At 37.8% G+C, this 27,909-nt stretch overlaps 1 protein-coding gene across 1 annotated transcript in view; it reads left to right on the forward strand.

The window, feature by feature from the left end:
* Window positions 1–27,909, forward strand: part of COL25A1 (collagen type XXV alpha 1 chain) — a 284,645-nt gene that overhangs the window by 125,367 nt on the left and 131,369 nt on the right. Inside the window, exons 3-4 of the mRNA XM_065736495.1 lie at window positions 17,877–17,921; window positions 19,998–20,005. Coding sequence (XP_065592567.1) covers window positions 17,877–17,921; window positions 19,998–20,005 — 53 coding nt within the window. The remainder of the gene's footprint in view (window positions 1–17,876; window positions 17,922–19,997; window positions 20,006–27,909) is intronic.

Below are 27,909 nucleotides of genomic sequence, written 5' to 3' on the forward strand. Positions count from 1 at the left end.
TGACAAATGAGGCAACTACCTATTGTGTGAATTTAATAACACAAATTTAATTTCTTGTATATATTTAATGTATGTATTTTTGGCTTACATCACTATTGTGTGTTGAATGGTGAAAATTAGTGATTTACTCCAGAATGTTAATTCAGTACTGCTTAAAATGGACAAGGTACTGATGGAATGGACAGTGTGGCAGTGCTTGCAACAGTAACTGGCTCTTACTTGAGTGTTATCATCCTTAGACTTGAAGTGCAGAGGAGAAGTGCAGAGGAAATTCTAACTGTCTGTTTACTAAATATATAAGATTTGTTAACTGGTGTTAAAGTTTGTGACTTGGGAAGAGGAGTAAAGAGTTTATGTTGTGATCTAGCCCAGCAAGTGGCTGAGCACCACACAGTCATTCTCTCTCCCCTGTCCCACTGGGAATGGGGGGAGTGAATCAGGAAAAAAAGTATTTTTGAGTTGAGATTTACAAAAAAAAAAAAAAAAGCATTTACTAAGGTAGAAAAAAAGATAAGAGTTATGACTACATATATATGTATATGTAATCATGCTACATATACACAGACTGCATGTGTGTATATATATATGAAGTCATAACTCTTGCCCTTTTCCTTCTCTCAGTAAATATAAATATGTTTGTATACATATATAAATGTATGTAACAAGTGATGCATAAGCAATTTCACATCACCCTTCAACCAACACCCAGCTATTTCCTTGAGCCAGCAGAAGAGAATGGGATGAAATCCTGCTTTCTTCAAAATTCTCCTTTCATTTGATGTCCTGTGGTGTGTAGTATTCTTTTGGCCAGTTTGTCAGCTGTGCTGATGCTGCTCCCTCCCAGCTCTTCGAGCTCTTCTCTGCAATGGCCTTGGCTCTGTACAGTGCTGCTTAGCAGCGTCGATAAACACTGGTGTGTTATAAACACTGTTTTTTCCTAGAACCAAAAACATGGTATCAAACCAGTCAATATGAAGAGAACAGTTTCATCCTAGCTGAAACTAAGGCAGTTTGTGTTCTATGAATCTCACTGGAAAAAGGTTTTTGTTTTGTTTTGTTCAATATATTGGAGGGAATTAAATGTTACATAGCTAGTTCTAACCAGCCCCATGTATTCCTTATCTTTATTTCAAAAAATGGTGGATCTGAGTCTCAGTGGAGGATGTGCTGTCTGTCTGTGAGTTGTTTTAAGCGGGCTTTGGATAAGGCTGAGGACAATTACAAGCTTAAAACCTGGATGAGTTTTGGTTTGGAGCCCTTTTGAACCCAACAGCAACACCTTTATTTTTTGTCTCGTGTCTTAGCTGTTCAACTGGCAGAGAAATTAGTAGCGTCTTTGTGAGTGCATAAATAATATAAAGTAGATGTTCTCAGTGTGCTAGGTGCGTTTACAGATCTGAAAGAGAAGGAATAATCTTTAGATTTGTATTGTGATAATAGGGACATCTGCTGAACAAATGAACAGCAATGATGTTAAAGATCATGAAGAAGCAGATAAAATCTGAACTTCTTCTGTCATTGATGACATTTCTGCAGGCAATCAAGACCCAAAAAGCAGAAAGCTTGTTTTCTACGTCCTTTTTGCTGCCAAATGTTTCTTCTGATAGCTAGTGGCTACATTACTCAGTATGCAACTGTCAAAGTACTCTTTTATTTTTTCCTCTAAGCGACCTTACTGAAAATTATTGTTTTATAATCATTCAAAAACATGAAACATTTGATCCTAACGGAGCTTTCAGCACCTTTGACTTTTTGCATTCAGAAGTGCTCTTCCTTTGTGTGCATTTCTGTTAAAAAGCAGTTGGTCATTGTTGCATTATTTAGGGAGATGCATTAATTCCTGTGCAAAAGAACAGTCTTTCAAAAAGATAGCTGACTAGATAAAAGATAGCTGCAGATCTGCCTTTATTAAGTGTTTGTTGCCCTAATGTCAAATTATTTAGACGTTTCTTGTCTTATAGTGTGATTTGAATCTGTCTCTAGTCTAATTCAATTAAACATATTCAAGCCTCTTGCCTCTAGCAGAGACTTGACACACATGTTCAATATTAATTAAACTTGAGGTTTTTTTCTGATTAAAGTGTTAGCCTGGGTAGCTTAAATGGTTTGCTCTCACTAACAAGCCATGTAAGTGCATAAGTAAGGACTTGCAAATAATAGCAAGAGAAGTTCTTTATCTGGAAATTATAACTGTACTGGAGTGAGTGAAAGAACTAAAATTTATAATTGAGATAATTGCTATTACTGTCCTTTTATATTTGGGACATATCTAAAGACCTTGTAGCGTTTTAGATTTTGTCTTGTGTGGCCTGCAAAAAAGGGCTCTCTCTTTCAAGTGTTCATAAAACAGCAAGCTTTAGCACATCTGTGTGTTTTTCGTGTATGCACATGCACTCCAGCACTCTCTGGTTCATGACTGTAGTTGAAAGGCCCCAGTAAACAGTTGGCTTTGCAGTCTCTGCTTAGCTTGGATAGGCTTTTATTGATTGCATCAGTATCTCTTTAGCTAGGACAGATATGGTGGTCTTAATTCCAAAGTGGTTTTTGGACTGTGGTGTTCAGCGAATGATTATGACCTTGTATTATAAGGTGAGAGATACTGCCAGACCATAGCATAGCTTTTCATGACTGACACTGAGGAGCTTGTCTCTGCCTCTGTGCAGAAGAGATTATTCCAATACCCTGTGTCTGGCTTGCCAAGTAGGTTTATACACAAAATGTAAATTGTTCCAAACATTGTTGCCAAGTCAGTCTTTTGTTCAGGAACATATGAGTTCATATCACTGGTTTTGGTACATAAGTAGATCTGTAGACTATTTTATATATATATATATATTTGAGTGCTCTGCACACATGTTGCTGTTCTGAGGGTCTGTGGTACTTGTAGGACAGGGTTGTAGCACTGCTGAGGGAATAGCCAGACTAAACCCTCAGATTTAACCCTCTCAATTCTGGATTCACAGACACAGTTCTTGAAGCGTAGGCAGAAGTTTAAAAGGTGCTTTTTATTAATGCTTAACCTTTATGAGATTATGATTATAACTTTCCATTATTGTATGAATATAACTTTTCCCTGCCTTTAGAAAAATGTAGCACTTAGTCATAGCAAAGTGCTAATGTTCAACTTCCTGTAAATTCTCCTTTCAGGGTATTTAAGCAGAGCACCATGTAAATTTATTAACTCTGGACAGCACTTCAGGTGTAATACAGAACTTAACACTTTTCAACATCCCATTCTATTGAGGGAGCGTTAAGTCATGCTGTCCAGTTTCACTAAGAAAGATGTTTTTAAGAAGTGGCTTATTCCATTCCTGACACCTTGAATATGTCACCTTTGGGCAGGTGTAACTGTTGCCCAAACATCTGTACAAAGAATAATCTTCCGTAAGGGTCAACTCTCTGAAGACTGTTTTGTGAACTCAGAGCCAAATTTTCAATACTTCTCAATGAATGTGCCAGGCACCTTGCTGCTTGACTTGTAGGATAAAATCAAATTTTTAATGTTCCAGCGCTTCCAGCTGGACTTGTTCTCCATTATTGTCATTTCACTCAAGATGTTACTGTCACCTATAACTGTGGAAAGTTACAGTTGCATTTTGTGTCTGAAAGGCCAAAGCAGTTTGCCCTGTTGAGTTAGGTGCCTTTCTTGCATTACTAGCTTTTGTATGTGTACACTCCTACAGTGGGCTTAGTTAGAAAACTATGCTCTTGATTTTATTAACTTGATTGACTTATGTACCAATCTGAGTAGCTGTGACTCTGCTTGCAATATATATATATCTTTATTCTCTGAATGAAGTGTAAGTGAAGCTTGCAGTGAAATCTACAAGTAACAACAGTAGTAGACTGTAAGAAACTGATGTGTAGTTCTGATGTGCAGCTCATCTGACCTTTAACTCATGCTTCCACCATAGTATATGTAAAATATCCTATGTTGAAGGACAGTTAGTTTTGTATTGTATTATGAAGAATATCCATTACTTGTATTTCTTCAACACTGATCCAAATCTTAGGATGCTTGTTTTCTGTTCAGCAATTGTACAAGTAAAAGTCCCCTTGCTTCAGGGGAAGTTCTGCCTCAGTCAAAGCTGATAAAACTCTCTGAATTGTCTTTGAGTAAAAAGCTGTTTGTGTTTGTAGTTGACTCTGAGTGTATATTTGCCTATCTGGCAGTCTGAAGTGATGGGTCAACTCTGTGCTTTGCTAGAGATGAATTTTTGTTTCCTTCTATTCCTGCTAGTCTTCTTAATTTGTACAGGTAAAGAACAACCTATATAAAATAATGTGAACATTCATTAGATTTTTGGAATCCCTATTATGTCATGAGAAAGACCTTGATAATAGAAGTGGGCGCAGGTTCCACCTGCGAAAAGGCAATAATAGAGTGGATTAAATTCTTCAAGTTCAACGTAGGGTTACAGTTGGCTGACAAAGTTACAGTATTGGATGCTTTCCAAGCTACTTGAAGGTACAGCTGGTCACAGAGAAGCAGCTGAGAGCATCCATTCTCCTGCACAGCTTTCTGTGAGCTCTGTAAATGTGGGCCATACACTAAGCTTTATATTTTCATTAAAAAAAAACAGCAACACAGACACTGGAAGTAATTGGAAACATATATTGAAACAAGCCACTATAATATAGTCATAGACTGTCATCATTTATTGTTTAATCTTATTCTGAGCCTGAATTATTAGAAAATTTCTTTGATTGTTCTTTTAATGTTTGGAAGAGAGATCTACAATCAGAAAAATCCAACTCCTGATTGTTTTGGTGTCTGCTGAAGTCTGTTTTATTGTGATTACATGGTGCACTCACATCTCAACCTGAAGTAATGTCCAGTGGATCAATGACACGCTGCTATATTTCATAAGCATAGACTCAAGAGAGTGCTTAAAACAGGAGATATGTTGAATACAGATTGCACTTTCTTTGAAGATTTGATTTGCAGTACTTTTGTTTTCAAGCAAGTATGTTGTTGAAATAATTGAGCCTAAGCAGCAGAACGTAGCCTGGGATAGTAAAAATGTTTTACTGCTGTCTGTCAGGTTGGGTATGTGTCTCCTTAGGAACCAGCACCAGTATCACAGCAAAAGTGCACAGGCAGCTGTAAGATGTAAACCAAAGTAAGTTATTTCCTTTTATTACTTTTTTCTCTTTTGCTGTTGTGTCCCTACGGGGCTAAACTGAACAAGCTATTTTTGAAGCAAGTGAGTTTAGTTTGCATTTTTGTCTCCTTGTACATGAATCACACATCAACAGAGAAGATGCTTTTATAGGTTATTCAGAAGCTGTGACGCTTTGGGTCTGGGAGTATAGCAGTCCTGGCATTCTGTTTATGTATCTGCTTTTTAAGTTTTTTATTTTTTGTAAGCAATAATTATGCTGCTTTTTTGCTGTTACACAGTAGAGACTTAGTGAGCCTTTTAAAGCCACCTATTATTTTTTTTTTAATTAGAACTAACTTCTGCAGCTGTCACTAAGCTCCTCGTCAGATGATATATTTATTATATTAGAAATGAGAGGAGGCACGTGAGTAAGATTGAAAGGAATATGCTGTGCTCAGGGTAGGGTTTTATGTTTAAATGGGTGACCAGCATGTGTGGGTTAGACCAAGATGATTGCAGTACCAGTGCCTGACTAGTTATGTGCTGCTGTTAATCCCGTGGTATTGTATTTCATTGTCTACCAGTGCACCACTGTCACAACTGAAATAAAAACCCTCTGAATTCAGTGAACACTTTAATCTGTCATCATAATCATGCAGGTCTTGTCAATCATGGCTTAAAAGTCAAGCATGCAGATCAAATCTATAGTAAGAGGAGACACCTGGACTCCACAGTGTAAATGGAGATAGTTTAGGATATTTAATATTTGGTTCATTTATGTTAGTGTTTTAACAGAATATGTTGTTGATTGGTTTTTTTTTTCCCACTTAAAAAATTAGGAAGAGTGCTTAGTGACTTTGCAAAAAAAGTCTTTTAGAATAAAATTGGCATGGCAAATTCTGTGATGGTGATTTTCCGAGTTTGTGGCAGTACTCCAAATCTTAGGCTTGCTCTTATGCTGACAGGAAGAAACAGAAAATATGGAGAAGTTCATAAGCTTGCAAATCTTCTAAGCTATACTACTTCAGGTTTACATGAGGCTCTAAAGCTTTAAGTGATTGTAGTCTCTTCAACGCATATTTGGCTTGGCTATGACTTGTGAACAAATATTTTTGGTAAGCCAATTACACTTACATTGCATTTGAAATGAATTTTGTAAGATACATCTTGCACTAGTATAGTAACTTCAGTATCATGTGTAGTAGGTAAAATGATAACATTCATGTCTTTTCAATAGAGACAATGTTGCTAGATTTAGAAAAGAAAAGTGTTAAACTTATTTAAGAAAGTAATACCCTTTCCAGAAATTACTATTCTAAATGTACTTTTTCATAACCATGGAAAAATTGCAGTAGGAATATCATACTTTGGTTTCAGAGTGCTGTGTGACATTTAAAGTGGCAACTCTTTCAAACTCAATTTTAAGAGAGGTTTACAAAAATGCTTGTATTAATCTAAATTGGTGCTTGAGAATACATCAAAACTTCCAACCAATAATGAGCATTTGGAGTACTCATACCATTGCTGATCCTCGGGTACTTTTATTTTCAGTGCTTCCAGTGATAATAACATGGCTGATTGCTGTAGGAGTTGTAAGTAGATGACAGGCCTTTGTTAGCATTGCATCTCCCTTGCCATTATGAGACTCAAATTTCAGTGGCTTATAGGTTTTTTTTTTGTAAATAGTTAACTGTAGTCTGTTGGTGTTTCTTTCAGTCTAGCTGTTTATGAATGAAAATTTAAATTTGGGATTCACCTCTTGTTTTTTTTTCCCTGTTAATAAAATCTCATGTAGCATCAGTTTTGATTGAAAGACTGAGATGTGTTGGCGATTCTTTTTATCTTTTCATTTACATCTGAAATTGCCATGGGGTGAAAGAGGACATTCAGAGTTCAAAACGTGGAAAAACATTTGAAAAAACAATCTTCCTATTCTTAATACAGCTTGTTTGCACTGAGGTGAGCCACCCAATCTGCTTCCAAGCAAACCCAGCATCTGTGGTATGTCACCCAGAAGTAGGGAGAGAGTGTCTAATCAGCACATGGGCGCTTGAGTTTTTTTGGGCTTTGACACACGCATTTCATTGAATTGCCATTGTACTGAGCCCGACAGCTGGGTGTGATGTGAAACCAACAAGAAAAAAGGATAAAATTAAAAATGAAAATGTGAAATTGAAATCCAAAGGGAGAAGAACCTGAAGGGCTTGGTAGAAAGCTACAAAGGAAGGAATACTTGAGTAATAGAGTTGAGAAGAAATAGGAAAGCCCTTTTTGATTATAACGTGCTGCTGGAACTTCAGATTTGGTGTGGTCTGAACCTGTGCTCATCTTGCTATGGCATGGTGAGCCCTCTTTTCCTCAGAGAGAAGAGCTGAGCCCCCTTGGTCATTTGAGGCAGCTTTGTAATGATGGGGTCTACTTAGGTCAGAGCGATGATCAGCGTTTCCCTTGTACATGCAAGCCCTTGTGCTTAAGTGAAAAATCACTATGGATGAGTGTAATTTGACACTGTGTAGGTACTAGATAATGCCGATTGCTTGGGAACCATGAAACAGCCTCTGTTTATGATTTGCATGTCCAAATCACTGTGTTTGAGAAACGCTGTTGCACTTAATATATTTTTTGTTCTTGAATTTTCATAAGATAGAACTTCTGAGATATCAGAATGTCAGATTTTTCAATATTCACATTGTGAAACAGGAACGTGGAAGGTTCCTTCTCTTTCATATGTTTAACACATTACAGATCCACATGAAACTTCAGGTAATATTTTAACAGAACTGTTTTCTCAGTGCTTTCAGGTACACGCTGTTCCCAACACTTTAAATTATATTTCAGAATATGCAGGCTTTGTGGCACATTGATTCATTCATGGAATAGTCATGATGTAGGAAACCCAATCTAAGTGTGAATGGAGGACTAGCTTTAAACAGCTCTTAGTTTTGAACCTTTTGCTTTTATACGACTACACTTGTACTCTGTAGCTAAGCAACCGCACAGGATAATTGTATGTTCTCAGTTCTGATCTCAAAGGGGATTTGAATTCTGTTGAGGGGAAAAAATTTCTTGTACCTTATTTCATCTGGGTGAATATTTGAAGAAGTTAAATGAAGTTTAGCTATTTTATTTTCTACACAACAACTGCTTTTTTGCATCATAGGGCGAACTATTGATATGGCATGATAATAATACAATGGAATGGCAAGTTGAAATGATGAGAAGACTTTCATGCCTTGCTAGTGTAGAATAGCTATCTCTACATACTTCAGCTGTCCCTCAGCAGTATTTGTAAGCCAGGTGATAGCAGCTATTTCTGTGTTTGTAAAGATGACCATGTGTGCGTGAAGTGTTGTATGTTCATTAAAATAGTTTTATGGTGTCACTACCATACTTCAGTCTGCAAGAATCAGCAAACTGTTCCAGTTCCAGGCTACTGGGAATTATTCCCAGCTGCCTTAATGAGATAGATCATAATTCCAGCTTGTAGCTGGAGGCAAAATCCATGATCTGATGTGGATTGTTTGTTGGTTACTTTATAAATGCATTTGTTGATCTTTGACAGTTGTGTACCATCAGATAAATGTATTCTGCCACAGCATTTTAGGATGTTTTAGGAACCTGTGAAAAATGCAGAGTTCAACATCTGATTTCCTCAGCATTGTTGAACGTTACTAGAGTTAGATGGTGTTAGCAGCAGTGACTTACTTCTGTCTTCATCCTACAGAATGAAAAAAATAAAAACTAACCAACGTTGGCGTGATTAAACTCTGGGACTGCAACGCACACACAGGTATCTTGTAATTCAGTAAGCACTTGTGTTTTTAGGACTAGTTCTAACTCAAGGATTACATGGAAAGCTGGAGTGTCCAGTGGTTTACCCATAGCCAAGAACTGAATGTTACGTATGCTTTGCTTGTCAAAACTTATCTTCTACTTTATAACTGAAGACATTAAGTCCTGCTTAAGAAATGTTTTCCCTTTGCATGTATATTATTAGGCAATAAGAGGAAGTAGAGTTAGACTTGAATTCTGAAAGTCAGCAGTTTTTAGTGAAATGATGAAAGCAGATTTTACGTGTAGTCAGTTCTTGGAAAGTAGAGCTGCTTTTGGGATAGTGCTTGAGAACACAGGGCCATATTCTTGCTGGGCTCTGCAGGAAAGGCACCAGTCCATTTATCTGCAGCTGATGATTTCTGATGTCGAGCAACTACCAGACTTGTCCTTCTCCTGTGGGAGTTGGGCTCAAGCACCAGCCCAGGGCATGTTTTAGCCTCATGCTAAATGACAATACAGAATCAGGGAAAACTCAGGAGAAGGTAATAAAGATTTATGTTATGAAGAAAATTCAGGTGAAGAAACTGAAGAAGTAGCATGTGTTGACCTTACAAAGAGTAAGAGAATATCATAAAAAAATAAAATTGTTAAATAGCGAAAGGAGTTAAAGCTGGATAGGGAATGTAAGTTTCTCAGGCTCATAGTGTTAAATGAGACATCTGTGGTTTTACAAGAAAGTAAACTTGATAAAAAGAAACAAATACTTCTTGAAATAGGCTATACAAGGTGAAAGTTAGTGTCACGTGTAATTTCTTAGGCCAAACATTTTGTAAGGTGAGGGATTATGCAGTGTTATGGCTATAAAATTAATTCGGAATTACAGAACTGAATGATGACAGTTCTTGGAATGAATGTTACTTTCCATGCTTCAAGCATTTTTAACTACCAGAGAAGAGTGTAAATGGGTGTATGCAGTTCTGGCTGTCTTACAGATAGTGGTCATCGGATCCTTTCAGATCCCTCAGTAGTATCTGATACTAGCGAGATGATGTTAGGGTAGACACCTCTAGTCAGATAGCATTTAGTATGAACAGAAGTGGTAAAAGGAATCTGACCCAGGGAGTTCAAATTTCTCTACTGTGGATCAGGTAGACTGATTTTAGCATTTTCTCAGCCAAGTTGCATAATAGCCTCTGACACCTATCCAAGCCCTGCGCTGCACTGATGTTTCATGGTGAGCCAAGAAGAAGATGTACTGCGTGTGAAACAGTGAATGTTATTTATCCAGCTGAGGCCCAAGGGGAGGAGATAATTTTATGAGGTAGGAAATTCAGGCAGGCTGAACCAGACAGGCTGTGGTACAAAACAGGAGACGGGCGTGCCAGGTGGGATAGCTATGCAGACTGGCAGGAAAGAAGAATCCAAGTGTTACATGAACTGAAAAAGCTGAGAAAAAAGGGAAGAGCAAAAAGGCCAATGAAGTAGGCTGGAACAGATCCATGCAGCACTTGTGAGTAAGAACATGCTCATGAGATAGAAATCTTCCCCATTCTTCCCTACTTGGTCTGGAATTGATGTCAGCTCTGACAGAAAGAACTGCAAAAGTGTCTGTCGAATCTCACATTGCCCAGGCATCCATCCCAGGAGAGCTTGGCCCGCTGGGATGTGGCAATCCTGATTGCTGTCCCCAGTGCCCATACCAGGAGGAAGAGGCTAGCAAGATGGGTCTGATAATGGTGCAGCATTAACTGGAGTTGCTTTTCTGCTTGTGGCATGCGTGCTTCACAGGAGTGGGTGTTAGGCTCAGCAGTTGCTTTGCTGGCCTGCACCATCTCCGCTGCTGTAAGACACGAAGAGCTTAGTCTGCTGGGAAGCGGTTTGCTTAAGATGAGCAGAGCAGCACTGCCAGACATTTCTACATTCAGCAGGGAGAAGCACAAAATGGGACTAATGAAGGGAGGTCAATTGTACTCTGGTAGCATAGAGGAGAGAGTTGAGTCCACTGGCAATTACTGGTGATGGAAATTGAAGTGCAATCAGAAGCTGTTATTTTGTCAGTATTACAGTTGTACCACAAAGAAGAGTTTGACTTTGTTGATTTGGTTTAGCTGACTTCTAAGAATTTAACCACACTAAAATTGGTAGTCATGCTTAATCATACGGAAGTACTTCCATTAACAGGTTCAGGATTTATTCTGAAAATGTAGTTGGGCCAATTTTATGGGTTTTGTTTGTTTGTACTTGACGTGACAAGGATATTCTTATTTGCAGTAGAATAAGTGTGAAATAGGTGTCCATTGAAATGACAGGAGAATGTTCTTTTCATATACACATGAAATACTCATTGCTTTAAACAGTAGCCATATGTGAGTCAGGGATTGTGTGAGTGATGTCCTGAGCATCAATAAAACAGTTAACAGGATGTTGCACAGGCTTTGGTGCAGGAGCTCTTATTTGTAGTAAGAGTGAATACCTATAACATAGAGCAGAACTCTTTTCCTTTGATAATGCCGCTGTACTTCTTTCCATAATGAGGGCTGGTTTGGTCTCTAGATCATCTCATTATCTTTTTGGCATGCTGATAGAGGAAATGTAGGTCTCATCTGAACATTTCTTCTTTTCAGTCTGCCTGTTGCCTTTGGTTATGCTGAGTTTATTTCATGTAAACAGATCAATAATTGAAAGAATAATGGCAGTGCCAGTCCAACAGTGTGTTGGCACCACCCATAGTTCCATATTGTCTATCTCCTGATAACAAAATTCTTAGCTGGTGTGATGCAGTGTAACATAGTGGTTATCACTGGTTTATACTCAGATTTTTGAGCTCAGTTTTTTCATTACCTCAGAAATGTGCACTATTACAGTCTGAAATCTTTATAACTAAGACTGTATCTCAAAGAATGGAAATATTATTCTTGTATAGGCTTCTAGTAGGTCAGCTGTTCCCTTTTGAACAAGGGCAATCTGCGTGCTGCGATGTTCTTTTTACAAAGTATATGGAGAACTGAAGAAAATCCCTGCCTTTGCTGTCCAGTGTTCCAGCAACATAGTGTCTTCACATTTTTTCTTCAGTACATTAATGGTGTAATTTATCATATGATCCATCCCCAAGCAGTTAAAATGAACTAATATATTTTGAGTATGCTTTCAATCTGTTTTATCCAATTTGAAAAATATGCATAATTTAAATTTGAGATTTATAGTGTTCATAGCTATTGAATTAGACTAGATTGTCCTGTCTGTTAATGACACTTTGTGATGTTCTAGCTGCTTGATGCAACCCTGTAGCCAGGTGAAGGATTTAGCTGGTTTCAGTTGCAATACAGATTAATACAGATTAGCTGTTTTTGAGGGTCTGATATGATGCTATGTTTTGACTTTGGGAGAATAATGATGTTGGTAACACATTTCAGTTGCTTATAAGAGGTGCTGCACAGAGCCAAGAATATTTCAGCTTCTCATGTTGCTCTGCCAGTGAGAGATTCTGAGTGAGCACAGAGAGCTGGGAGGGGATAGAACCAGAACAACTGACCTCAGCTGGTCAAAGGGATGTTCTGTACCATGTGGCATCACCATACACAGAGAAACTGTAAAAAAAAATGGGGAGCAGACTGAAGGAGCAGCCACTACTCAGGGGCTAGCTGGGAATTGTTTACTGGGTGGTGAGCAAAAAAAATAAGCTCTAAATGTCAACTGTTCTGTGAGTAAACATGAGGGCTGCTCCAAAACTTATGCCTCCTATGTTGTCACGTTGGCCCATGACATCAGAGGCAAATGTTGATGGTATGGCTGTGGAAGTTGAACCTTTCCACCAATATCCCATTCTATTTCTTTTTTTCTGTGTGACAGATAACGGCAGAGGGACGATCTGGTAGACTGGTGTCTAAAATGGAAGTGCATAGGCAGCAAAGGTGTGTCATTGAAATTCTTCCATGCAGGAAAAAACAATGCTTGCTGAATGTTCATGGAGACCGAGTAGTGGGTGTGAATACAGTAAGGTTGCGGCTGGTGCGTTTCAGCAGTAGTGACAGTGGGGCACCACCACTGGCGCAGATCTTTACAAGCGAGGCATGCAGATACTTGTTGGTTGCCAGTGAAAGTGCATAGCTATTGGCAGTGAAAATGTTGAAAAAGCGTTCTGTAGCTGAGAATTTGCTCTTTCAAATAGTGTTATTGTACTTTTTGTGTTTGTCATGTTTTCCATGGAAGAAATAAGAGACATTACAGTCTGAGCAACCTATGTATCTTAGTATCATCATTATCAATATTTTCATTTTTTCTTCCTTTTCTGTATTAGTAACTGTTTTTATCTTAACCCATGAGATGCTTTGCTTGTTTTCCTCCAACTCTCCTCCACCCCACTGGGAGTGGGGAATGAGAAAACAATTGTGTGGTGCTGAGCTGCCTGCAAAGTTAAATAACAGGAGTAGTTAAGCTCTTCTGTGATGCTGGCATTTTGGCTCCTACCTCATAAGAGGTGTGGCTGCTGTATGTGCCCTTGATACACAGTGAAGCACGTTGTGGAGTAAATTCAGTGTACTCTACTTTCCTCTGGTAGAAGTTACACGGCAACTTAAAAAATAGTAGATCCACTGCAGACTTCTGGTATTGCTGGCATGGACCTTAAGAAAGTGAGAAGTCCTACTGATGAGACCTCTTCAGGACTGAAGAAGGAAGTAAGCTGACAACAATCTAATTGTTTTTCTTTTGGATTAATGTAATCTGGGATTTATGAAGGCAGAGTTTAGAATACGCACTACTAGAAGATGACTGCTGCTGTAGTTGTGCTTGATATTTTTGAAAATGTTTTGGAGAACCTGAGAATAATAACTTCACATTGCCCACTTAGTGCATCTTTGTTGGTGAGGACAAGATCCAGCATAGCACCTCTTCTTTTGGGTTCCTATACCACTTGGAAGAGAATGTTATCGTCAACACGTTCCAGAAACCTCTTCCATTTCTGGGACCCTGCTATGTTGTCCCTCCAACAGACAATGGTATGATTTACGTCCCCCATAAGGACCACACTGTGTGAATGTTAAGCAACACTCATCTGTTATTGAAGGGCCTCATCCACTGAGTCTTCCTGGTTGGGCAGACTGTAGCAGACCACCACTATGATGTCTTCTTCCCCTGCTGTCCCTTTAACCCTAACACATAAGCTTTCTGTCAGATCCTCATCTATCCCTAGATGAAGATCCATGGACTCCTTCTGGTCATTGAAGTAGAGGGCAACACCTCCTCTCCTTTTTCCCTGCTTGTCATTCCTAAAGAGTTTATATCTGTTTGTTTTTTCATTCCAGCTGTGAGAGCCTCCCACCACTTCTCAGTAATGCTAATGACATAATAGCCCTGGAGGCACGCGTATGCATGCCACTCCTCTTGCTTGTCCCACATACTCCATGCATTATTGCACAGGCATTTGAGTTGGGCTCCTATTGGGGCTCATTTACCAATTGGAGTTCCTTTCTCCTGTGCCTTATGTGCTATCTTAATGACCTGTGATCCAACTCTGGGCCCAGGGCATCCATTACCATCATCACTCAAAGTGGGATAGTTTGATCCCCTGGCAACTCTAGTTTAAAGCCCCTCTTGTTAAACTGGAAAGCTTGTTGCCAAAGATGGTCTTCCCCCTTCTCTGAGAGATTAACCCTCCTCCCCTAGAAGACCAGATTTCTCAAAACTTGTTCCATGATATAAGTAGCCAAAGCTACTCAATACTGACTTGGTACTTAATATTGCTTATGTTTCTCAAAGTCTAATGCATTTACCTAGCTGAATTCCTTTTTAATTGTTATTATTTTTATGAACCAATCCCTTCTGGGTAGGTGAGATAACAGCTAACATCTTGTGCTTGAGAAGATAACTACTTGGCTTTTTTAAACAAAAATCTCCTTACTTCCTTCATTTTCAAAATTCTCTTTATGGATATGGGATTTTCTTTATAGATATTAAATTTTGGTTCCTTAAAGGGAAAAAAAAAAACCCAACCATTCTGTTCATAAAAGTTAGACTGGAAGAACAAAATAGTTCCTAATATTGTGGAGCTTAACTAAGTAAAAATGAAAAACAGCTGATCTTTGGGCATTTTACTTTTTACTCCCTAACTACAGGTAAATCTAGTAAGCTTAAGAAAACAATGTATTGGCAAACTTAGCTACTATAAATTAACTTCTACTTATTGCTCAGTGTCGTTAATTTTTAAGGCAGCTCATTCCACTGAGATTGGACCTTTGTTTTCTTTTTAAAGTATCCATTTTTAGTATGAATAGTTGTTTAAAAGAAACTACTACTACATAAATGCTCTGTATTAAATTCACTTCAGCATGGGCCTTTCTAGTAATATTGTAGAGAGGTTTTTAATCCTGGTCAAGAAAGTTCAGAATATTTACATTTATCCTGTGCAAGCTGTAAAATAATAATAATAATAAAAAAAGTGGGTTTTGGAAGATGAAGTTGTGTCTCTGACTCCATTCACTGTTTCTGTTGCCACAATGAATCTCCACCATATTCTCCAATTAGTGCATTATAAAATTGTAGACAGATGGAAAAATAGTATTTATAGCAAAATAACCAGGGTTTTGGTAAGAGGAAATTCTTTGAGCAACTAATGATGTTAACAGTTAAAATGTAGAGAAAGCAGCCTCTTCAGAAAAAGATGAAAGCTCGTATGTGTACTGAGGTAGTAGGTCAACTAGTGGTAGTCTTACGTGTGAGTTTCTGTGAATTGGAACCATCTGTGACTAAGTGCTTAAAAAACATTGCTTTTGTACCAGTAAAAATAAATAAATACAGAAAAAATATTTCTTCAAAAGGGCCCTCAGACCCAGAGAAAGCTTGCAAGATCTACTTCTCATTTCACTGTTTCTAGAGGGTGCCTTGACAGAGCACTGAGTACTGCAGAAGTGTAAAAAGCTGTTAGGGATTGGAGAAGGGTTCCCCATCATCAGGAGTTCCTTATAACTGCAGGCCTGAAGAGCCTAGGGGCAGGGAATCAGTTAATTGATGCTGCTTTAAATCCAGAGTGATTTTCCTAACTTTGGTGTTATTTACTCTGGGGATATTTTAATAAGTATTTTTCTGGTGATGAATACTTGCACACATCTGAATCTAGTCTTCTCAGAGTAATAGTTTGGGGAGGGATCAGTGCTTAGTTTCAGGGGGAAGAACTGTGCTAGAGCCTGTTCTTTGCTATCGTTGCAGGTAGCTACCCAACTGGCAGGTTAATGCTCTGTGGAAAGGTGCCATACTGGATGAAATTCCCTGCTTCCTAATATCCTTAGCTTGGGATTATCCACATGGTTTTCTGCTTGTGATTCTGCCTTGTGCTAGTCTGCAGATGAGGTTTTTTCGTTTCAAAACTCTGTTGTTATCTCCAGGGAGAACTTGGTAGTAGATGTGCATTTATTTATATGTGCACCTATAGTGCAGCTGAACTGCAATACAACAGTATTCCACAAAACAGACTGTGAGTATCTCATTTTATACTGAAGGACAGAAAACAAAAACAAAAAAAAATTATTTCTAGTTAAAGAAAATTGTGGCTTTATTCTGAGTGTCTGTATGTGATCAACACAAACTGCTGCGTATCCGTGTTTGGAAGCTTGGGGCAGCTAGGGAAATCTCTTAGCAGTCTGCTGTATGGGTGCAGGGATGCATGAGGAAATTGACAAGTTTCAATGTTAGAGCTGAAAAAGCATTGTTTAAAAAAGCCCACATAGGAAGTTATTACATGTAGCACGTTCTCACCTGTGTAAGAAGTTTCTGTATATCTCTTGCAGCAGCCAGAGCATGTCAAGTGAAAGCTGCACACTCTATAAAGATGCTGCATTTTAAAAGTTTGTCACCGTATAATAACAAAATATTCACATCTGGTTGTTCTGTTCACAGTGAATATCCCATGCTGTTCCTGTTGTCTTTAATGTCCTAATTTTGTTTCATTGCATTATGCCACCACTGTCATTATTAAAAATAAGACAGAAGCTGTTTGCTTTCCTCCTAGCTGTACAGGGAGAAGTGACTGCATTCTTGCACTTAGAGGAACTGTTTGTCAAAGTCACTAAGAATGAAAGAGGAATGTGATATTGATGCCTGCAGTTTAAGGGCAATGTTGAAGTGCATAAATGAGAGACAAAAAGTATTTTATTTTTCTTTAGAGTCTGCAGAAAACTCTTACTGTATTATATAAATATTTGTGGAATAAGAACTATGACTAATAAATGTTTCCTTAGCAAAAAGTATACAAGGACCAAGCTGGTCTGTTAAGGTAAACACATAAACTGGAAGCAAAGCTACCTAGACAAGTTGTTCTGAAGTGTTTGGGGTGTGAGGAGCCTAGTGAGGGTTTCTTTATCATTACTGCACTTGATATTTTCAGATGAAGGCAGGATGCTTTTAATAAGAGGGTGTGCTCTTATAAATACATGCTAATCTTGCTTCATATAAGGGGTAGCAATGCAGTTTAATGCTTTGTGATAAATTAGACTTAAGAAGATTGAAGAAAAGTTGTTGGCAGTTCAAAAATATAAAGACTTGGTGGGTTTTGATTGTTTTTTTCTTAATGGAAAGGAATTGTCTAATCTGGCGTCTGTGCTGGCTAACATAACAATTGGTGAGCTACTGTGCAGAAAGTTGGGCATAAAGAAGAATGTTCCTTGTCTTTGGAACTGTGGAATACTAGGGGAAATGAGCCTGTGGAAGTTGCAGTAATAATTTCAAGGTAGTTGACTTTGTGCCTTGAGTAAGAGGGATGAGCTGGATGACCTCTGCAGTTTCTCCCAGCATTTTTTTTTCTGAGACTGTACTATGTAATGTAGCTCTTCATTTCATCTTCACCTTCCTGAATCTTTCTGTTCATTTCTGACCCTGCTCTGCTAAGTCTCTGGATCATTCTCTGACCGTCTTATACAGCAGTTCCTGAGTATCAAACTCAAATAATATTCTACGTGTGCTGTTATTTCAAGAAAAAATGGTTAAAATGCACCGTCTCCTTTTTAGGTCCTCCAGGGAAAAGAGGTAAGCGGGGCAGAAGAGGAGAGACTGGTAAGTTCTCACTTTCCTAAGTTGCACTGCTGTTTGATGCCTGCGTGTTTTTGGAAAGATATATATCCAGCATGCCTTCATTTTTATTTTTTACTGCTTGTTATTCTCTGAAAGAGAGTTCTGAAACTTCTTATGTAGAAATTTGTGACCCTTGGCATATACCTGGTGGTCTTCCAGATAGCTGTCTAGTCTCTGGTGTCCTTTCTTTGTAGTTGCACTTCATAATGCTTGGCATAGTGCCATTGGCAATGTTACTGGTAATTGTCAAATAATTCCAGTGTCTTCTGAGGTTAGCATAGATCAGAGTAACTCTAGTAGTCAGCAGTCGGAATACTGTAAGTCAGTGTTGCATTAGGCCTTCCTGGATTGAGATGAAGTTTTAGAAGGAAGGGAATATGTCAGTGTCAAGGGAAATAATGTGATAAATAGAGTACTCTGCATGAGCGATATTGCTGCTTACTAGAAACAAGTAGCAAGTTAGTTGTCATGGAAATAAGAAAAGTATTGGGTGGTTTGTTATCCTGTGTCAGGGAGCTGGCTGTTGAGATCTGAACGTTGAGCTTGAAATTTCTTTTGAAAAAAACATTGTGGGATGCTGCATACCTCTTCCTGCTGACACTCCTGGGAGTTGAACCTGTTGTTTACCTTGAAGGACTTGAGCATTCAATAAAGGCATAATTTCTAGAACTGATGCAGGAGAAAATGAAGATTTCTAATTTTCTTGGTTGTCTTGTCTATTCTGCTGGTTAGGAACACGTTCCAATCAACTTGATCTCCATGAATTCATTATGTAGCTCTTCTTAACCTTGTAAATTGTTATTTATCTGGCTCTTTCTGTGTTTATTTTCCTGCATCAGAAAACTGAAACCAAGCCCTGACAAAAGTTAATGTAAATCACCTTGATGTTTCCATTTTGGAATGGATTAATATTTACTTAAAAACGAGTGCTATGATACAGAAAGATGCTCCATGGTTAAGACTCTCTTACAAATGTTTCTGGCAATCAATTTGCAGTATGCTTGTTTGCTCGTTTTATGTCTCAAATAAACACACATTAAACTATTAACAAAGGAAATTGATCTCTCTCATTTAAAAACAGACCTGCACTTTAAAATGCTGCTTAAGAATATTTACCAGTATAAAGAAATTACTTTAGTTACAGGACAATAAAATTGCTTTGTTAAAAACAAAAGGCTATCAATACTAAAAAGCAATCTCAAAGTACAGCTGCTGTGGTTTTATACTCCTTTTTCACTTAACTTTATTCAGAAATTAGAGAGAGGCATAAAAGCTAATGAAATGCCATTGGTTTGAGAGCTGCAGCTGCTCAGCTTAATAAGACTGAAATAGTAGATTTGATTTGTAGCCCTTTGATAATGTTTCCAAGAACAGCTATACAAAAGTCTTTGAGTCTAAATAATTGAAAAAATGTGCAAATATCACTTCATAAAGTGTGACATTTTAATAGGGAGTGCTTTATATGTATGCCTTAAGAAAGGAAGGTGATGAAAAGAAAGTTCAGCACTGTCAGGTGGCCACTGAAACCTCCCCTTAAAGGCAAAGCTGGAGGATGCTGGTGCATGTATGTCTTGACTAGATGCCAGGGTTAAATGCCAAGGGTACTTTGTGCAGTTTTGCAGCCAAGCTGTGATGAGATGCCCAACTGTGTGGCTAACTGAAAGGGGTGACATTTGCTTTGTGTGAAGTCTCACAAAACAAACCATAGTCCATGGCTGGTATTATTGTCCTGGCATGAAATTGCATGGAAATGGATGGATAAACACCTTTCAATAAGATTGCATGACTATAGTTGAAGGATTGGCTTCTTTGGGAAGGTAAGAGCATGTATTTGAGCATTAGCTGTATTTACAAGTTGCAGAGCACAACCAAAACGAGAAGAATTTGAATCGGGGAAAAAAAGTACAATGTATCAGCAGCATTGCTGGCTTCAATCCTGATGCCTTGTGTTTGGATTTGTACATATGTGTCTTTCTTAAATAACTTCATCAGCTTACGCATTCTTTTTTTGTCTGTCTTTTTTTTCCCCTCCTCTTTCCCCATCCTCCCTCCCCACAGGACCTCCTGTAAGTACAGTGATACATTGTTGGTTCTTCCAGAATCAGGGAGAGATCGATGTTAGATCCTGTTTTATTACTACCATGATAAACTGATCGTGTATCATCAGGAGGGAATCGTGATATTTATACTTGCACAGCATAAGCATTTGCTAATTATTTTGGAGCTGAATAATTTAGTCAGAATGTTCCTAAATAAAAATATATCTAAAACTGTAAAGCTTTACATTCAGCGCTCCAGGTAGCAGTTTGGATCACAATTCCATGTAAGTACGTTATGTTCATTTTACTTATGACTTGGTAACAATTATTTTACTACAGTGTAAAAATGAGTATGCTATCTTGAGTCCAGACTCAGTCACTCTGCCTTTGAATGGGTATTAACTTACTCTGCTGTTGTCACAAATCCTTGGGGTGAAGACTCCTAGTTCTTTGGAAGGATATGGGCTGTCCAGATCATTGCAGTCTAATTGCTACTAAAGTCAGTAAGTACTTATATGAAATTAAAAGAAAATAAGACTATTCAGTTTAGTAAGTTGGTTGAATCTCATACTGATCTTGTTTACAAGAAAACAGTTCCTCAGTGCTGTTTTTTTTTTGTTAATTGTTTTGTGGCATGTTCCTGGAGCAAGCTGAAAGTCAAACTTGAGAGCAGCATTAAAGACATATATGTCGAGCACTTATATTAGTCATGCCATCCACATGGTGTGAATGTGTGACCACCAAAACAGTATCTTTTTTTATTTTGCTTGAAGAGTTTTTCTTTTTTCTTTGATACAGTATTTCCACAACATTTACTGGACCAGGTTATCTGTTTATTTTATCCTACATATTTGAAAATAGTAAGCCAATATGCTGGATTTCTGCTGTGACCTAATGACTTAAGTGTAAGCTGTATGTGCTGGGCAATGACTACTTATCTTTGAAAGATTTCGACCATGTGCTCAGCAGTTCATAGTGGCAAATTGATTTAACAAGCTGTCGATGGAAAGCCACGCTTTATACCTAATGGTGCTGTTTATTTGAAAGAAATATTGACCCTCAATTTCTTTGCAGTCTTCCCGTGAAACACAAAGAACAACCATAAATCATGATGCAAGTGATTTTCCTGTAGCTATAGTAGCAAGAGCTCACCATGTGTCTCATTAATGTCCTTGGCTTCAACACTGTTATAGCGTAGATCCCTTTAAAAATAAAAAAATACCACAAACTAGACTTCTATTAATACAAACCTGAAATAGCTCAGAAGGCTGACCCACTTTTAAGAAGAGTATCATTTAATATTCAGAGTCTCGTATACAAAACTGCCTTTACAGTAGATTAAAGTCAGTAAGGGTTTAATTTTCTACAAGGCATTTAAAAACGCAGAATCTTTTCCTGATTCACTTTTGATGGATGCAGTCTGGCTAGGAGCAACTGTTGAAAACTCAGTTATGGTTTTTGCCTGGAATACTGTGGCAATCCTTCTTGTTTAAAGGAGCAAATGTTTGTATATGCCTCATGGCACTCCATAGAATTTAGGTGTGTGCTGTATTTTCAAAGGGTACTGCAGTGCTCTGTATGTGATGGCCAAGTGTCGCATGATAGCAGTCAAAGGCTGAGGCTTTCAATTTTGTTTTGTTTTTTTTTTAAATCCATTATAGCATTCTCAAATTTCTTCTATGGCACCTACATTCTAGTGGTAGCCTATGTATGTTACCTTGCTGACTAAGCATTACGACATTTTTTTCTTCTAACTACCTATTGCCCTTTAGTCTACCTGTATGGATAATAATCTTTGTAATAAAAGGAATTTCACTGAGCATCAAAAGTAGTCAGTAGCCTTTTGTTTAAAATATTTTATCTAAAATACCTGACTCCCATTGGCAAATCTCCGTTTATTTCACCACATAGTACCTATTTTGTATTTGTTAGCTTATCACATAGCAAAACGTCATGGATATGCAAATTTTATTTTGTCAGTAATGTATGCTGCATGCCTTTTTTGTCATATGTCATGGTTGTGTTGTTAATGTGTGTCATACCATTTCATCTCATTCAACCAGGGTCTACCAGGGCGAAATGGCTATCCGGTAACTCATCATATCTTTATGATAGCTTGTATCACTCTAAAATCATGTTGTTAGGTTGTTCTTGTCTTTTTGGTGTTGTTGCTGTTGTTGTTTTGCTTTATGTCTGTCAAAAGGACCTTTTTCCTGCTTCTCAGATGCCTACAAAACATAACATTTCCTTTAATTAAAAAAAAAGTTGAGAATTTTAAAAAAGAAAAAAACAAACCACCAAGGAAACCTCAGTGTTAACAATGCATAAATGCAATGTACTACTTGTTTGACTTTATATGTATTTTGTATTGAGCATCTGCATCCTTGCATACAATACTTTTTCACTTTAATTTAAAAAACATTTAGCAGCAGATTTCATCTCAATTTTCCATATTAGAAAGCCATTCAGCTGGCATATGGAACCTCTAAGTCTTTCCTTTCAACAGTGCCTTGCTTCTCTTGACTGCTTCCTTCAATGCATTTTGAGCAGTATAAAATTCTATTACAAAGGTCTTAACAGTGGCTGCGTAGTCTCTCACAGACTAATTTAATGATAATATATGTACTCTTCCTGTCAGTTTCATTCATATCTCTGGGACTCGTTGCCTGAAAATTGTAATATATATGAAATAATGCATCTTTCTAAAATCTATTAACAATGCATTTGTTTTCTTTCAACTAGTCGGGTAAGCTGAATGCAGTCTCCCAATTAATAATTGTATGCCTAGTGTCATGTCTTTATCAGAAACCAAGTGGGAAATGCGCTAGTGACTACATTTCAGAGACAGTACGTATACAGAGCACAGTGACTGTTCAGGTAGAATGAAGATTGCACCTGAAGCACTTGGTAGAATTGCATGGAGGACCTTCCCAAACTGTCACAATTGTATATTCCAGGCATTTGAACAGTTTTCCAGTAACTTTTGAAAGAGTTTCTGCTGGTAGATATACACTACTTATGTACCTTGAAAACATGCAGATGGATGATCATTTGAATGCTTTTCTCAGGGCATCTGCCATAGGTGCAGAGTTTACTGAGAAATGTTACCAAAGAAGGTATCACTCAGTGCATATCTTTATAATTACAAGTAGTTGAAAGTCAGCAGATGAGGAACTGACCTTTAGTATCGAGAAACCTGCTAGAATGTACTGAAACCATTAGTTTCATTAGGCTCAGAGTGCGCCTTACAGTGGTACTTACAAAGCTTATTCTGCATGCGTGTCTTTAGAACATGGAGTGAAAAGCTTGACATAAAAAACCCTTTTCTTGCTCATCATCTAGCTCCGAGCATTGTGTATAGAGATTTGGATTTGAAACTAAAAAAGACCCACAGTGACAGAAAACCAGCCCTGAGGTTGGTGGAAGATAATGACCTTAAAATAACAAGGTTATGTTGTGCAAAGCACAAAAGCCTCATAAACTTAACTTCTTGGCAAGTTAAGAAAGTGAATGAATGCATCAGTGGACTTATGCGTGTTTTGAAGGCTCTACAGGGACGATTTGAAAATCTTATTCTCATTACAGCCTGAACACCCAGTGCTTTGTCCTGCTCCAGCTATTTTCTTGTGGAGGCTTGCTCTGGGATCTGAAGACAATAGAGATTCAATGCAGTGTTTCTGAAATGGCTGTTTTTAATAGTGGCATTGTTATGGGCAAATTTTAGTGTGAATGCTTTTCTCTGTATGCATTTGGCCATCGATGTGTGCACATGTGCTTTCTTCAGCAGTGCTTAGCACCTACTGAGCATTTATTTTTCCTACCTGAAGATAACAAGTAGTGTAGAGTTCTTGAGCATTGTCTTTGGCTGGCTGCTCAGAGCTTTTTCGTTATAGCCATGTCCTCCTGCTTAGTAAGAGAAATATTTATCAGCATGTGTGATGCACATTAGAAGTACTCATGCAGTCTTGTAGAGCTCTGTGAAAAGACTGTTGTTATAGTGTAATTGCCTTTAGTCTTCATTAGGTTTTCAAGGGTATTCCGTGAGGATAGTGTTGTATATCTACCACATGGAACCTGAATCAGCTCTCTGCTGAATAAGCCAAAATATAACTTTGTGGTTGTATGAAAGCTAGCAGCTGTCTTCAAGCCTTAGGTTTTGAGTGTTTCTATTCATTCGAATTTTAAAGGTACCTTAAGACATAGCAATAGTAACATTAATAAGAACTTCAGTGAGAAATCTAGTTTCCCTGGAAGATACAGTATCAAAAGTCAAGAAAATAAGCTGGACGTGCCTCTAATGTGTAACAGTTAAGATGGAGCTCATAAGACAGTGATTTATTGATTATGCAAGGCACCACAAAATCTTTTAAAAGCCTGCAGTGCTGTGGTTCCTTTTTTCCTCATTAAGAGCTTTGAACAACAAACAGAGGAATCAAATTAAGAGTTTAAACTCTTCCAACTTCAGTTTAAAATTGAGATCATAAAACCATAACAGATAGACTATAATATCTCCCTAAATAAAAGTGAGCTACAGTATGTGTAAATATTACTGAATGAGAAACAGGTTTTATATGGCCATTTCAATTGAGAAATAATGCTGGAATTTGCAACTTAAAGTAAATAAGTAGTGTGTGTGTATATATACATATATAAGTAGTATATATAAGTAAATAACTCAGCTGTTCTGGATTGCAGTGTAGTAACCAAATAGTACACGAACCCTATGGTATTCTGTGGAGGAAAAAGAACCTGAGAGCTGGTAAAAAGGATGCCTAAGATGGTGGTTCTCCTTGAACTGTAAAACAAATCACTTCACCAACCCTGAGATGAAAAACTTTGAAATTTTACCTATGTCTTTATTTTCAGTGTTTCTAGTTCTTGAAATACTCATTTAACTATGAATGTTGAAGAAAAGCAAGAACAGGACAAGTAGGGGAAATGAATTATTCTCAGCCTGATATAATGCCTTTTAGCTTAAAAAATGCTTTTAGAATCATGAATCTGATTTTTGTACCTGTAATAGTGTCTCGATATATAATTGTGTATCCTCTTATGTAGAGAATTTCAGGATGCTTTTAGATGTTTTAGTTTCTGTTTCTATATGATGAATGAGATAGAAAATTCCAGGAAAAACAGAAGTGCTGCAAAAGGATTTGAATGTGAAGAAATAGGCATGGTATGGAAGAATGCTAAAACTACCGTTGTGAGAAATTGGAAAAAGACATTTTACTGCCTTTCTGTGTTGCTTTGTCCTTGTCAGCACTCCTATTTCATTGTTTCTGCTGTTTCTCCGGGTAGAGAGATTGCAGTTGTGTAGGCAAGTATGTACTAAGTCATAGCATACAGTGAAGCCTTTCCTCTTTCTTTCTCCGCACTTGCTTTCATGTATCTCTGATGCAATAATATATAATACGCTTCATAGGCAGTTGGTAAAGCGCATCTTTGTGCAGGACAAAGCATTGAGCTTTCTTTCTTTATATTTGGTTCAGCAACCAGGCAGGGTTATGTTTGAGGGCTCCTTTGTATTTGCCTGCATGTGACTCAGCAGCAGTAAGCTTACACACATGGAAATGTTACCTTAAAGGCTTTTCTCCCTGCGGTCTCTGCTTCCTGTGCAAATTATCAGGCAGCCCATGTCGCAGAGGATGTTTCTTATTGAGGCATAAAATATCAGGACTTATATCATTCATATAGGAGCTGCCGATTATTGGAAGTATTGGCTATGGGTATGAAACATCAATAAGTTGACTATTACCTGGGCTTGGAACTGAATTTTTTTATTGGAAGAGTCTTCACAGGTTGTTCCAGGCTACAGAATTAGGGGAGTATCAATTCAGTTTTGAGTCTTAGGTGTATTCTGTATTTAAAATGAAGGGACAAAGTAATTTCTAGCATAAGAAATAGCATATAGTTTGTGTATGAAAAATGTCTTATGAGATGTCTGCTTTTCCCGTTTCTTATTTCTCTATTAATGTTGCTTTAAAATTACAAATTAAACCTAACAAAACTTTTTATGACAAGATATACTTTCACTCATTTAACAGCTTGAATGTGCAAGCCTGCCAAAACAAGCTCATAGGAGTTGACTTGTCTTTTTTTGTCATTTCACATATATCTAGCAGTCCTTATTCTGCAATTTTTAGTGTAAATATAAAATTCAGTTTGAGAGCTTAACAGTGGTCGAGCTCAGTCTAACCATCTCTTCAACAGATGTGGTATCTCAAGTAGATGATCATGGCTCCTTTTTGCACTATATTATACATGCCTAAGCTCAGGTAGTTGGTTTGTCAGTTCCTGAGCTTCCCCTTAGGATTTGACCTGGTGATCCAATAGAAGTCTGTGTCTCTTTTACAGTATTTCTTCTTCTAAACTGTTGTCTTTTTGGTCTGCCTTCTACATTTGACATTTGACCAAAATAAGGTCTTCAAAACATATGCCAGCAAAACTTTTTCTATAAATTTCATATTTGATAGAAAAGCATTGATAACTATTTTAGATTTCAGAGTAATTTTTTATTCTAAATTCACAGAAAAAACATCTGGAATCTCAAGAGCTTCTTTGTGCTCATTGATTTCAGTACATTTTCTCAGTTCTATGTAATGTATCCTTCCTAGCCTGACAGAAGTTGACTGGCTTGGGAAACATTAAATTTTCAGGTGACCCATACTATTTGTTCTGAAAGCACAGAGAATCCTCTGCTTCCCTCAGGAAGATACAGTTGGTCAGTTGCACATCTTCAAAGGTTACTGGGTTCACCATTTCTAATACAGAATACAGCAATAAGGTTTGGAGTTCTGCTCTCACAGATATGAGCTGGCTTACTACAGCTGAAGGTGAAGGATGCTATCAGCCTTTTCCATGGGTACATCCACGAAGTTCAAGACTCAGCAGTAGCTGTAGCTACAATAGTGTACCAGTATAACCTTTATCAAATCATACTAGTGCTATCTGATGTGAGCCTCGAGCGAAGGTTAACTAAGTACAAACTTTGCCTTGATACTGAACCATAGGTATGGTCCTAATTGCAGGTTTTTAAGCTGCACACTTGAAAACTATGTTCTGGAGCCATTAATGTTCATATAGATAAGGGACAAAGTCAACTGTGGGGGAAAAAAAGGACAGAAAATTACTAAATAATAATTTAAAAAGAACAAACCACCACAAAAACAGATATCTAGGAGCATCGTTGCTACTAACATAGGAAACCTTTACTGTAGTGGAAATGCTAAATCATGACCTGAACTAGTGATTGAGCACCTGGTGGGAGGGCAGGGCCAGTCCAGGGGGGAGTTCAGCTGTGTGCTATGTACCTGATTGATTGGAAGGACTGAAGCTAGGTTCCACCCCCTTCCCAGACTTCATTTAAGGGTTGGCAGTGGAGCTGAGGGTATCTTGCTGGGGATCCCTGCATACCTGAGACCTTCCTAGGGTAAGTAAGCAGCTTCTTTCCACTATTTCTGTTCCTATAGCTGTTGTGTTGGATCAAATCCTCACTTGCTGCAGTTTGGGACCTTACTGCTTTGCTGTTGCTATATTTTCCATCGCGTTACGATTACCATTTCCTGAATTCTTTAAGATTGTTCTTTAAATTAGTAATTCCCTGCTTAACTGTATGGATAGAGAACTGATGTCTTGCAAAGTCCGCTCCTCTGCATGGCATTTTGTGGATGTCAGCATGTCATGAGAATTGAGCGTCATAGCACTAGAATACTAGTGCTCATTATTGTGGAGTTCAGATTCACAACTAATGGTAATTTTAATTACTGTAACTCCATGTGTCCATCAAAATAAGTACAGGATTATAGCTGATGGAACATGTGTAATATAACAACTGAGTGTTTTTTCAAAGTATTTTCTTTCATAGCTTTTAAAATTGCACTCACTTTCATTATTAATTTTGTGTAGATAAGGACAGGGGTTAAACTTTTTTG

Source organism: Cyrtonyx montezumae, unplaced genomic scaffold, assembly GCF_038088225.1.
Source record: "Cyrtonyx montezumae isolate F1298 unplaced genomic scaffold, pur_monq_1.0 scaffold_2, whole genome shotgun sequence".
NCBI classification, from domain to species: Eukaryota; Metazoa; Chordata; class Aves; order Galliformes; family Odontophoridae; genus Cyrtonyx; species Cyrtonyx montezumae.